The following is a 14445-nucleotide window of genomic DNA, read 5'->3' on the forward strand; positions in this document are numbered from 1 at the left end:
GCTAAATGCGGTTGAACGTGAATTCTTTCAAAAATAAATAAGTTTAATGTCAGAACTTTAGCAATCTGTATTAAAGGAGTGGAATTATGTCCATCCATCCATCCATGGATTTTTTTTGTTTTTGTTTTTGTTTTTTTAAAGCAAATTTAAGAAAAAAAAAAGTAGATTTGGTGGAAAAAAGATCAGCAATGTCTTGCAATGTTGCAATACAGAAATGTTCATAAGCATGAATTTATATTATTTAAATTCCAAATATTATGGCAGCCTGCAAATTCAAAACAAATGCGTTTTCATTTGAATTCGAAGTTCAATTCTGTTTTGTGAGGGGGAAGAAAAAAAAATCTCTAATGGGGTAAAATACGGTGTAGTTAAAAAGTGAAACAAGTGACTTTTATGGCTTTTATGTCGAAATCCATAAAGCAGGATATGATCCGACTCCCAAAAACACTCACATGACTGCTGATCTTCTGCACAACTGTTCCTCAGCACCATCTTCCTGGTAAGAAAGGGTTCAGTTCTGAGTTCGAGGTGTCGAGCTTGAAGGATCTAATGAGGTTCTTTGGGAAGAGAGAAATGTTTGCAAACTGAGAACAGAAGCTGTGTTTATTTTATCTTTACTGACGTCCGGGTTGTACGACTTTTACACGTTTGTCACGTGACATTTACTCGCGTGCCGACTGGGAACGTTCGTGTTTACACTTGTGTGTAAATTAATCGTTTCTGAAGCTATACAGATATTTTTCACATAATTCCGATAGCATTGCACATGTTCTTGCATTTTTGGTGGTAAAATGCGGAAATAACCTAAACTTTGGCTGCCAAAAAAATATTATTATATAGTATAGTGAGAGTATTGTGCATTGTACGTTTACATGCATCATAATATTCCGCTCATAATTCCACGGATTGCTCCATTTGACTACAAAAAATGATCATTTCAGTCCCTTAAATAATCCGGAGGAACAATAATCTAAGACTTCGTATGGGATTATTTAAACTGTTAAACTTGTTTGAACCTGAGATAGTAAAATACTACTTTAAATAGCTCCGTATAGTTCAACCTGTTGGCACAGTGGGTATTATTGCCAGGTCACGGCACCAGGACTGCACAGTGTTTTGCACGGTCTCCTTGTGTCTTGGTGAGTTTCCATGGGCTTCTTCTTCTTCTTCTTGTAGCTCTTTAAAACGCTGCAGGGATGAATAGTTACCGTGGAACTCGGTAGAGTTGTAATATTAAACATCAAGTAAACTTTATTCATGTAGCACATTATTAAAACAACTTTCAGTGGATGGCAAGATTTAAACTGTAAGTTAATTAAAGTAACATACAAATATTACAAATGTTAAGAATGGAAATAATAAAAGGATGGATTAAATTAAAGAAGTTGAGAAATATTCACAAATGAGCAGGAAGCCATTCAAAAAATAAATACAATTAAATATATATTTATAAAAAAAAATTTAATTTGCAAATCCCATTTTATTTATTTGTGAATTTCATTTCTTTTTGTGAAATTTGTAACATATATTTACGGTTTGCTTATTGTGCATTTGTTGATTTAAAAAATATTTGTGAAACTCTTTATATTTATTTGTGGATCATAGTATGTTTATTCAGAATAACGAAACAATTCTGACCCCATAGAGAAATGACTGGATTAACGGGGTGGAAAATAGACAGACAGTTCAGCCAGACTCCAAAGCGAGATTGTGTTTTTATCCTTATAATATTGAGATCATGGAAGATCATACAGGTTTATTACAGCACACCATGATGAGTTTTATCATTTCTTTTTTTTGCAGAATTACACTGGAAATATAAGTATGTCCTCTAACACTTTCCACCTTTACAATAGGGGATGGCTTCTACCTCAGTACTTTTAAGACACAACACATTGAATACAAAAAATAAAATAAAAGATCCTGACTATACGATACTGTATATTATGTAAAATACAGTTTTTACATAAGCTTTATCTGAGTTTGCTGTATGTCCACAGTTAATCAGGAAGCCACATTTATACCCAAGTTTCCCACGAGCCCAACATCATGGAGGATAACAACAGTCAACAGGAGTTGATCATGTCTGATCTGGGTGATGAAGCTGAAGGGAATAGAGTAGAAGAGAGTGGGAATAATCACGCCCACCATTCCACCATCAGATCCAGTCATCACTCTCTCAGGAACATCTGCTTCATGGTTGCTACCTGTCTTTTCATTTTTGCCTTTGGTATGGAAAATCATCTGACACCATTTTATCCATTAAAGCGTGGTTTAGGTGATAAATAGGGAAACATCTGACACATCTTAGTTGAGAATAATCGTCCTGTCATGTGAACAGTATTGTTTAGTCTTCTTGTTCTGTCCTACTTGTGCTTCCTTAAACAGACTATCATTGATGTCATCAGAAGAAGACAGGCAAGGAAACTCTTGCAGTACTAAAAAAAGTCCAGTAGGGTAAAATTTCTCAAAGATACAAATTTGAATACAATTTCATGGATGGAAATCGTAGCCAAACCTGGTGAGTTGGGGCCTAAGGAGAATGCTAGGACAAAGGTGATCACAAGTTCAAGTTCAACTTTATTTGTATAGCACATTTACACATTTACAGCCACACGATTATAAATAAATAGCCACACCATTATAAATAAATAAATAAATAATAAATAAAATAACCAGTTTAAAAGAAAGTGAAATAAATATAAACCATAAACCAGATATAAACAGACATAAACCCCTGGGCAATCATGAAAAGGCTAGAGAAAATAAGTGGGTCTTTAGCATGGACTTAAAACTAGAAACGGTGGGTGCCGTCCTAATCTCTAGTGGCAGGGAGTTCCATAGTCTAGGACCGGCCACAGAGAAGGCACGCTCTCTTGAGCCGTACACGAGGGACCACCAACATGGCCTGGTCAGATGAGCGAAGACTTCTAATAGGAGAGCAGGGATGAAGAAGTTCAAATAAGTAGAGAGGAGCGGTATTATGGAGAGACTTATAGATAAAGAGTAAAATCTTAAAATCTACTCTCTGAGAATGTAGTGTAGAGATTTGAGAACGGGAGTGACATGTTCATGTTTGCGACAGCTAGAGAGAAATCCGGCAGCAGCGTTTTGAACGGGCTGGAGACGCGTAATCGGAGTTTTAGATATACCGCAATATAAAGAGTTACAGTAATCTAAGCGAGAGGTTATAAACGCATGAACAGCCATTTCTAAAGTCTTAGGGGTAAGAAAGTGTTTAATTTTGGAGAGAATCCGCAGTTGGTAAAAGTTAGACCCAATAACAGACGAGACGTGTTTGTCAAATTTTAAGTGCTGATCAATAAAGATGCCAAGATTCTGCACTCGTGAAGATCTAAAAACAGATAAACTCTCTAGGGTGATGCTTGAGGACTGAGAGTTCTCATTTGGGCTAAACATTATTACCTCAGTCTTTTCTTCATTTAAAAACAGAAAATTTTGTGCCAGCCATAATTTAACCTCTTCTAAACATTTTTAGAAGAGATGAGATTGCTAAAGGATTATTTTTCCTAATTGGTAAGTAGATCACAAGCACCCCAAAGATGCCCCTGACAACTTCCCTCACAACTTGGAAGGGTATAAAACCTATGTTGGATGTGGGACCATTTATATTTATGGAATTTGGCAGACACCCATATCCAGAGTGACGACCACTAGTCAACCAAGGGAAAAGTGGAAAAAGTGAATTGCACTTCCTGGCACCCAAAGAATTTCGAACCCAGTATCCTTTATTCATACTACTTGGGTCCTCACATTTAAAAAGCAGTTGGAGTTCTTTCGAGTTTCTGTCCTTGGTTGACAAATGGTTCAGATTCATTCTCAGGTTCTAAGACATTTTTTTTTCATCTTCCAGGATTCCTGATTGGCTACGTTGCTCATAAAAATAGAGAAGAAGACACTACGAGCCTCATAGAGTCTACTTCCTCTGAAGACGTGGTTCAGACAAAAACAATCTTCTTCTGGAGCAACGTTACATCCTTGCTTAAAAAAAAACTGACCACAAGCAGCATTGACAACAGTCTTAAGTATGTTTAACAAATTTTATCTAATGTCTGGACAACAGACCCGAGCTCTGGATACAGATTTTTTAACACAGTCAAGAGTTGAGCTGTTTAGATTTACATGTAAAAGGGCCAGTGTTGCTAGACGTTTTGAATTCAACCAGATACGACTAATCGAACGTATTGAAGAGGTCTGGGTTACTGAGAAGAGCATCTTTCTTTTTCTCATTCTCACTCAGTGAATTTTCCAGCGTCAGTCATCAGGCAGGATCTCCAGGAGATGAGGAACTGAGCAGTAAAATCTGGAAAAAATTCACTGATTTTGGCATGAAGCCTTGGACCGATTCACACTTGGTTAAGATTCATGTTGGTCCTACAAAAGGTGCCAACACGGTGGTGTTCCGTAATACAACATTCTCTGAACCTGGTTATTTGGCATACAGTCCAACCGGAACAGCACAGGTTTGTGTTTAATCTGTTTTCTCTTCAGCCTTAATATTTCTTCTCAGGACTTAGATGAATAATTTTTTTTAATACAGGGTGGAGTTCTGTATGCTCATTACGGACAAACGGGGGACTTTAAGTCCTTGCAAAACTTAAATATAACTTTAGAAGGAAAGATCGTCTTGATCAGGGCTGGAAAAATAAGTTTTGCTGAAAAGGTTGGTGTTTTTTTTTTACATCCAAAATCTATATATTAATTAATTAGAATTTTATTGTTTAAAGTTTGACTTTTTTTTAACTTACAGGTTGCTAATGCTGCCAGTGTCAATGCGAGTGCAGTGCTGATCTATCCAGATCCTGCTGACTACTTGTTTGATGAAGACACTTATCTGTTTGGTCATGTAGGTACCGGCCTTAACGTTTTTATTTTTCACTTAACATTTTTTCCTGGTCAGGGACACACACACAACTTGGATGAAACCCATGTAGATACTGGGACATTAACAAACAACAACACCCGCTGCACCACCATCCTGTTTTATTTATTACATTCAGAGATGTTCTGTGGTTCTTCAGCCCAACATCTGGTCTCCTTGCACAGGTCCATCTTGGGTCCGGTGATCCATTCACTCCAGGTTTCCCATCTTTCAACAACACACAGTTTCCTCCATCAAAGTCCTCAGGCCTGCCAAGCATCCCTGCCCAGACCATCAGAGCCAGTACGGCTGCAGCCATCATGAGGTAAAGCATGCAGTCATATCTGATCAAGTAAAGTTTTTAGTTAAACAGACAAATCTTCTGTTTTTTTGCTACACCTTCTCTAAATTATGATTTTCAGGAACCTGGGAGGTCATGATCCACCCCCTGAATGGGCTGGAGGCGGCTTGCGAGATGTAGCATACAAGCTTGGTGGTGATGATGACGTTGTCTCTGTGGAAGTCGACAACGCCCTCACTGTGACGAAGATCTTCAATGTGTTTGGAGTCATCAAGGGTTTCATAGATCCAGGTAAACAAAGATAATTGACTCCAGAAACAAATACATATACAGATGGGAAACAAATGAATCACTTGTCTTAGTAAGTTTTCTCAGATCAGAAGTTCTGGATAAGTGTAAAACATGCAATGAACTGGAGAGATGAACACTGTTCTTCCAAAAGAGCTGGTGTTTTGATGTTGTAACACGCCTCACTGAAACCTTTCATGTCTCAGTTCAACGCATCTTTATCTTGTGGTGTAGATCGGTATGTGGTGATTGGAGCTCAGAGAGATGCCTGGGGTCCTGGATTTGCTAAGTCTACTGTTGGCACAAGTTTGCTGCTTGAGTTAGCCAGAGTTATTACCAGCATGATACACGAAGGTGAGGTTTGAATACCATGTAAACTGCTTAGCAACATCCTAACCAGACAAAACCAACCATTTTGAATACAATTGCAGCTGCCTAGCAACAACCTAGCAACTCCCTAACAAGTACCTTAGCAATGAATTAGCAATCACAGAGCAATAACATATCAGCAATTTTGAACACCAGAACAACAGCTTGATACTGCACTTGGTATAGCAATGACCTAGCAACACCCTAGTAACTATATGAAATGCCACAACAACATAGCAACCACCTCGTAAATACTTGGGAATAACCTAGAAGCCATCTACCATCACCTTAGCAACTGGTATTCCTTAGCAATGACCTAGAAACCACTTTGAATACCATAGCAACTGCCTAGTAACATCCAGGACAAGTAACAAGTAACAAGCTAGAGACCACCTGGGATACCAGAAAAACTGCTAAGAAACACCATAGCAACCATTAGGGATACCAAAGCTACTACCTAGCAACCACTTGGGATATGATACCAATGACCAACCAACTCCCTAGAACCATTTGGAATACCATAGCAACCTCCTAAAATGACATAGCAGCCACTTGGATTGTATTATTCTAACATTTGACTGGTTTTGTAACATTTATATGTTTTGAATATTTTCAACATTTTTAACTTCAAATAATATAAAGGTTCCTAATGCATGTTATCCTTCTAGTTTGCAATAGTCTTTCTTTCTTTTTTTCTAAACAAGATGGATTTAAACCCAGGAGGAGCATGGTGTTTGCAAGCTGGACTGCTGGAGAATACGGCGCTGTGGGTGCCACCGAGTGGCAGGAGGTTGGAACAGCAGTCTGTGTGTCCTGTATGTCTTCTGTATCCTGTATGTGTCCTGTATGTCTTGTGTGTCCTCTGTATCCTGTATGTCTTGTGTGTACTGTATGTCTTCTGTATCCTGTATGTCTTGTGTCCTGTATGTCTTCTGTATCCTGTATGTCCTGTGTCCTGTATGTCCTCTGTATCCTGTATGTCTTCTGTATCCTGTATGTCCTGTGCGTCCGGTGTGTCCTGTATGTCCTATATGTCCTGTGTCTCCTGTGTGCACTGTGTTTACTATATAACACAACATGATCAGCTCATTGTGACTATTCAACTGATCACATTTCATGTTTTTACACCAACAGAGCTACTTGTCTTCTTTGAATATGAAAGCCTTCTCCTACATTAGCCTGGATGGAGTTGTCACAGGTGGAATTATATTAGCAATGCAAAACTACCTGAAATAAATGGTACTGAATGACATTCACACATACTGACTATTTCAAAATTCCAAACAGGTTCCTTTTTTAACGCAAGTGCAAGCCCGCTTATGTATGACTTGATAGCGAGTACTTTAAAAGAGGTGAGTTTTTCCATTAAAGATATTGTAATTATGTTAATTTCTGAGAGAACTAATTCACCGGAGTTTTGTTTTTCCAGGTATCTTCCCCAAGTGACCCTAGTAAGAGTTTGTATTCCCAAGTGGCTGGAAACAACTGGGAGGCTACTGGGTATGTATTTAAATGAAAACGACATTGTGTTTTCATTCAGATTCACATGCATCGTTATAACCGGTCAGGGTTGTGGTGGATCTGGAGCCTATTATTGGGAACCCAGACAGTAACCCGAGATTAGGATCGAGGATATCGTGCATTTAAGTTTTTAATTATTCCAACAGGATGAAGCAGATGAGGATGGATGACCCCGCCTATACTTTCCAGGCCTTCTCTGGTGTTCCGTCAGTTTCATTCCAATTTACTGACGTAAGCGCCACGCTTATTAGAGTAATTAATAATTTCACGCTTTTTTTTTTTTTTGCATAGTTTGTACAGCTAATGAGAAACTGCTCTTTCTTCCCTTTCAGAAGAAACCGTACCCCTTCTTTGGAACCATGTTGGACACCAGAAAGAATCTGGAAGCTGAAACATCTACAGAACTGCTCGTGGTGGCCAAGGCAGCAGGTGAGATCGCAGGGGTGATGGCTCTGCGGCTGGTGCATGACCACCTTCTCAGACTAAACGTGGAGAAATACAGGAACGTCCTGCACATACACATAGACAAAATCAACAGAGAAGTGCTGCGTCTGAAGAAGGTAAGGCTTTCGACCAGCACCGAGTTAAGGAAGACATCAGTAAACACCAGTAAATTCTGATCTGTTGTACACATTGTTTCTGCTTATTTTGTGAGTTTGCTGAACTTAGAGCATTTGCAGGAGTTATAAAAGCTTTTCAAGTGGAAGGATTCTCACTCACTCACTCATTTTCTACCGCTTATCCGAGCTACCTCGGGTCACGGGGAGCCTGTGCCTATCTCAGGCGTCATCGGGCATCAAGGCAGGATACACCCTGGACGGCGTGCCAACCCATCACAGGGCACACACACACACACACACACTCATTCACTCACACAATCACACACTACGGACAATTTTCCAGAGATGCCAGTCAACCTACCATGCATGTCTTTGGACCGGGGGAGGAAACCGGAGTACCCGGAGGAAACCCCCGAGGCACGGGGAGAACATGCAAACTCCACACACACAAGGTGGAGGCGGGAATCGAACCCCGAACCCTGGCGGTGTGAGGCGAATGTGCTAACCAATAAAAGCCACCGTGCCCCCAGTGGAAGGATTATCTAATATAATTAATTCTGGTGTGAAAAACAAGATTTGATTTAAACCCAAGTGATACTGTAAAGAGCAGAAGGTGAAGTAAATGTCAGTTTCATTCACAATGAGTCAACTGAGTCATTTTGAACAAGCTGCAACGCAGGGAGTCGTTTTTTGCAATTCGGTTGCTTTTGAAACTGAAAAATCACAAACCACAGATTGAATTCAAGCATCAGTGAATCAGCATATAGCCTAGAAATATTATTATTTTGCACAGGTTTAACATTATACATGTATGTGCCTTGTTTTTTTTTTAATATATCAAATGTGAAAGTCAACTAACAACTGATGAATCATTTTGGTCGCAACTGAGATCCAAATTTGGTAGAACAGCTGGGCTACTGAGCTTAAATGAATCTGTGAATGAATTCTGGGTGTAAAATAACAGAAAAAAAAAGATTATTAGGTATTGATTTATATAACCGTTTTTTGTTTGAGCAAATCCGTACAACGTAAATTAATCGAGTCAACTAAATGACTCGATTCGCTGATGACTGAAAAAAAAAAACATATGTAAGTAGAAGCTTCAAGTCATATCATAAAGCCATAATGTGGCTTTATGACATGATTCCTATTTGTTCTTTTAGTCTTATTTTCAATATCAGCATCAACCAACCTACTTGTAAATGAAGGTATCATGATTCCTCAGGATTAAAATTATTAAAATGGATTATTATTTAAATTTTAAATTCTTTTCAGACCAGCCACCTTACAGAGCAAGTGCAAATGCAGTGGTTGATGTTGGCTTTGGGTTCGTATGGTCGTGCTTCTAATCACCTCATCACCAGCATGGAAAACAGTGACCTTGATGACCTGGAGCAATGCCGCGTCATCAACGACCAAATCATTGGGGTAAATCAAAACCCCTCATGATTGTATCAATGCCAGTTATGTAGACAAAACAAAAACAATCCATGATGTGTGTTTTCTGTGTGTGTATGTGCAGGTAGAGAGGAATCTTCTGTCTCCCTACGTGTCACCCCGGGACACTCCGTTCAGACACATATTGTTCGGCTCTGGATCACACACTTTGGGAGCTGTCTTCACACACCTGGCCTCGATACCGAACGGTACCACCAGCGTTGACGCTGTCCTACTGAATAATCAGCTCGCTGTGGCTGCCTGGATGATCCAGAGCTGTGCTAATGCTCTAGAAGGGAACGTGTGGGACACAGAAAAAGAATTCGACTGAAATATTTGCACTGGATTAGACTTTTACACTGCCTAATTGACACCGAAGAGTCTGCCTTAAAGCATTACACTGTGCCATATTTAGGCTGTGTTTCACCTGGATGTGTGATAGATAATGTGAGCAAGGAATAAACCACTTGGGGTGTGCTGTTATAGGAAAATAATCAGTGACCAACTTTTATAAACCCTTGGAATTCACCAGTCACTCTGTTTACTCTCTCTTTGGGGGACTTTTAAACTTCTCCGTCCTGATGACTTTCACACGTATGAATACTTACTGGCTGTTCCAATGTGCTGGCACTGGAGACTCCTTCCATAAAACATATGGAGAATCTGCTATCGTATGAAGTCCATGCGAATAAGAACGAGAAAGGTAAACTTGCGATATGTCTTGCAGCCAAAACTACTGTCAGAGATTCTGCTTTATAAAATGAATCAACACCTTTACACCAATCAAAATCTAGTATTATTAATAAAAATTACGTTAAACATGACTTAAGATGTGCACCGTGTCATTCTTACTACCAACCACAAAGGGGCGATACAGAGCAACACCACTTACTTTTGCTCAGTCTAGAGATTGTGTAAATTTACAAATTAAAAAAAAAAAAAAAACAGTAAAAATGAATTTTATATAAACATTTTGTTATAAAACTAAAAGTCTCTCAGGCAGGCAAAATATATACGTTAGACTTAAAAATAGTCCTAAATCAAAAGGGAAGCCTAAAAATTGGAAGATGCACCTGTATAACACGCTACTGCAAATTTATTTTGTAATTATTTAAGAATAATAAATTCGCAATTGTCGCATAATGTGTCTTGCTTCATGGATAAAATAGGTCGCGTCCCCTTTAAGAGTGAAGAAGTTAAGCAGAGTTGCCAGATTACCGGAATTTCATCTGCGGAGTTTGTAACTTCTATCTATTATTACATTTATTTTGTATTTAGCACTTTTTTGTAGCACAAAAAAACTGTTTAATATATTTACATTATTTATATTTTTATTTTAAAGCTTACTTTATCGGTTTATGGCTTAACAAACATCTGGAAATTTGCTAATTTATATGGAATTTCGTAGTTTTTTTTTTTTTATTACAAAGCCAGCGATCGGTTTTCGTACAATCTGGCAACCCAGTTGCTAATAGAAGCATACGCTCAGGGAGAACAGAGAGAACGTACCAAAGCGGCGGACGAAGTGAGATTAATAAAAATAAAACGCCAGATATTTACGTTAACAACGCGTTATACAGCAAGAAGTAAGATAGAAAATGTTACAGACTTTGTTTAATTTTGAACTGAGATAAAAAAAAAAAAAACAAGCGAGAAAACTGACAAAGTCTCCACAAGAAACGCCGCCGTGAATGAACTGACAGGTAGGAATCAAAGTCGACGGTTTTGTTGTTGTATTGAATTAAAAAACACCTGATTTCTATTATAAACCGTACCCGAAGGTATCCGAATAGAAAAGAAGTCGTTTTGAAAGTAAAAAAGTTGCTTATGTTAACAGGTTCCGTCCTGTCAGATCAACCCCGCAAACGCTCTCCGGCTCCGTCTCAAACCGCGCTCTAGCGCACTAAATAGTGCGTTCAAACAGCACGCGGAGTATCTAGACCTAGTGCTCGTTGAGGTGGTTCGTGATTTAGGACGCGGCCTCGGGTTCACCTGCGCGAGCGAGTCGAAATGGCGCGAAATATTATTAGTTTGTTAGCAAGGCTAAAAGATTTTCTGAGGTAAAAATTCAACATTTCACACAAAAGTAAATCTAAGCACCCGAATGAACAACAGAGCCTTGTTATTATAGCCACTTGAAAGATTTCCAAATGTATTTCGGTCCCTGACGTGTAACTAAAGGTAATTTTTTTTTTGTTTTACACGTTATACACGTTTTTAAAGTAAAACTTCGACCTCAGACACGTTAAATATATTTATATCCCAAAATTATTGACGAGTTTAACGATGTCGCTTCGAATTTGTCTGATAAATCTGGTATTTTAGTTATTTCTGTGAGAAGTCAGAGGGTTGTGACGTCACAGGGGGGCATTACTTTTGCCTTTTCAACGGTGTTCAACTGGTGCAAATAATGCCAACAAACCCAGATATTCGGGATCTCGGTCAAATCGGACACAAAACAAAGAGCAAGAGTCGAGAACAACGATGTGAGAGATTGTAAACAATTATGTAGAGATTTTGGGATTTAAAGATGGAGTTTACTAAAGAAAGCGGCTTGTCTCAGGGGTAATTAGCCGTCTGATAGACGATGAGCAAGAAACTCTCTCACAATCAGTTTAATAAAACATTTATTAGTTTCCAGAACATCTCTGGATCCCGTTTTTTTGTGAACAGAATTACACGGTTAACTTTATTAAAGAAACGCTGCTCCACAATATAGAAAGTACTTTCGTTTACCGTACGTTAAAGTCGCTCCAGATGCCGAAGGGTTTGAGGGTCTCGTTCAGGTAAACTCTGTTACTCTAGGCTACTCTTGGCGAAGGGCCTTTAATCGTCACAGTAAATACATCACCGTTGTAATTTGCTTGCCTAATACCAGGTATAAAAAGTGTCAACATTACCAGTCTGCGCTTGTATTCTGTCAGTACAGCATGACTCACGTCTGGCCTGCAGGTAGGGCTGAGATTAAATGTACCTTGAACATGGAGATTTAATGCCCCCTCGCAGATATTTCTGGCGAGTTAACACCGTGTTAGGACGAGGCCTTGCCTGTCATGTCTCCGTGCGTAGGAGGAGGAGCAGCCGTCGTCTTGTTACTGATGCCCCGAGGCTCTGTATCTCGACTGAGGTGCGATAAGCAGCCACGGCGTGTAGCGACACATCTCGCAGGCAAAACTAATGCACTCTGACCCTCTGCTGCTCAGGTACGCACACCTGGATGGATAAAGTGTCTGATTAAATGTGTAATAACAGCATGAGTGTGTTATTTCAGACATTCTACGCTCTTTTAAAAAGCACCAGAGGCGTGCGATGCGTAAGAAATACGATCTTAGAAAAATAATCAACAAAGAAGTAGCGTGGGGGGGCACGGTGGCTTAGTGGTTAGCACGTTCGCCTCACACCTCCAGGGTTGGGGGTTCGATTCCCGCCTCCACCTTGTGTGTGTGGAGTTTGCATGTTCTCCCCGTGCCTCGGGGGTTTCCTCCGGGTACTCCGGTTTCCTCCCCCGGTCCAAAGACATGCATGGTAGGTTGATTGGCATCTCTGGAAAATTGTCCGTAGTGTGTGATTGCGTGAGTGAATGAATGTGTGTGTGTGTGCCCTGTGATGGGTTGGCACTCCGTCCAGGGTGTATCCTGCCTTGATGCCCAATGCCGCCTGAGATAGGCACAGGCTCCCCGTGACCCGAGGTAGTTCGGATAAGCGGTAGAAGATGAATGAATGAATGAATGAATGAAGTAGAGTGAAAACACACACACACACCCCAAACACAAACACACACACACACACACATCCACTCAGTGTATTGTTCGTCTCATAAGATTTGCAGTTTACCAACACTTAGAGTTTTTACCAGTTCTAGGATGAAGCATTGAAAGTTTACTTACATTATAGCAGCTGTAAACAGTCCTTCCCTCACCAAGAGTCTTTTTCTTTAAGTTAATAAGAACAAAAAAGAACACACAATTGTGTTACAGAGAAAAAAGCACTGACACTGGAGACTCCTCCTATTTGAAAGATTACATGTGTTTTAATGCAGTGGGTTTACGAGAGCGTATATATAAAAGAGGTGACGTGGCCGGAAAGCTGCATAATAATAGAAAGAAGCTGATTGGATGTTTTTTGTTTGTTTGTTTTTGTTTTTCAATACCAAGACTGAAAGCTTGTGTATGAGCCACTGATACCAACCCAATATACTTTACCTTAAAAAGCAACTAAAGTTTTAAAATGATTTTCTTTTTAATTCCAGGAAAAAAAAAACTTGTCTTATATGAAATCACAAATTAAATTTTTTTTTTTCATCCATCATTAACAAACGATACCGTATTTACGGCTTCAGCTCGGTGTCCAAACCTAGGACTCCGTGTTCACTGTGACGAATGCTGAATGATGACTGGTTTAGCCTTGGGCCAGACTCGACTGCAGTCCCTCACCAAGTTCTAACTAGCTAACTAAAAAGCTTCTGATGAGGGACGAAGAACAAAAATAACACACACATGTGTATACCCGACAACGACAAGCCGCCGAGAAAATTCTCACCAAAATATGAACTAAACAGCTACGTCAGTGTCCTCCTTCCTGCCTCAGCAGCCGGTGGAGGGGGTTTAGAAAAGCCAGATTCAGAGCAATAGGATTTATTGCTTTTTGTTGCGTGAAGAAACGGCGGTGAGGTTCAATAGTTCGTTATTTGATAAGAGAAGCAATATGAAAATATAAAATATTCTTTGTTTGTATAACATAGGAATGCTTCGGAGTTTCTCAGGCTTATTGTTAAATCATGCGCTGTGATGTCATCATATAGCGATTTGGCAAACCAGAGATGTTTACCCATGGTGGAGATGTCGATAGAGGTAACGTAAGAGAGAGAAGAAAAATGATTTATTTTTTTAATCATCATGACATGATTGTTTGGAGTAGAGCTGATATAAAAAAATCACAGACCGTCTGGGAGAGAGACAGAGACAGCAGGGGAGTACATATATATACAGTGTATATATATATATATATAAAACCATATACTGATTAGCGATTGTACAAAGTCCCTGTGTAGGTTGTGACTATAGAAACGGTATATTATGGTAAGGCCA

General features: G+C 39.4%; 1 protein-coding gene across 3 annotated transcripts; it reads left to right on the forward strand.

Annotated features, from left to right (window-relative positions):
- The first annotated feature begins 408 nt into the window (after nucleotides 1-408).
- On the forward strand, nucleotides 409-10182 carry LOC132844565 (transferrin receptor protein 1-like). Of its 3 annotated transcripts, none has more exons than XM_060868148.1 (17): nucleotides 409-499; nucleotides 2001-2230; nucleotides 3875-4046; nucleotides 4262-4484; nucleotides 4562-4684; nucleotides 4772-4867; nucleotides 5068-5207; nucleotides 5305-5474; nucleotides 5706-5825; nucleotides 6545-6630; nucleotides 6975-7038; nucleotides 7128-7192; nucleotides 7270-7340; nucleotides 7508-7592; nucleotides 7694-7921; nucleotides 9197-9349; nucleotides 9444-10182. In XM_060868148.1, the coding sequence occupies exons 2-17, from the start codon at nucleotides 2050-2052 to the stop codon at nucleotides 9687-9689; spliced, it is 2223 nt and encodes a 740-aa protein (XP_060724131.1). In that variant the 5' UTR covers nucleotides 409-499; nucleotides 2001-2049; the 3' UTR covers nucleotides 9690-10182. The 3 variants fall into 3 exon arrangements, with proteins under 3 accessions (XP_060724131.1, XP_060724138.1, XP_060724122.1); XM_060868155.1 differs by lacking the exon at nucleotides 409-499 and adding an exon at nucleotides 523-1139; XM_060868139.1 differs by lacking the exon at nucleotides 409-499 and adding an exon at nucleotides 1798-1822.
- Nucleotides 10183-14445: the final 4263 nt, after the last annotated feature.

This window comes from Tachysurus vachellii, chromosome 1 (assembly GCF_030014155.1).
Source record: "Tachysurus vachellii isolate PV-2020 chromosome 1, HZAU_Pvac_v1, whole genome shotgun sequence".
Taxonomy (NCBI): domain Eukaryota; kingdom Metazoa; phylum Chordata; class Actinopteri; order Siluriformes; family Bagridae; genus Tachysurus; species Tachysurus vachellii.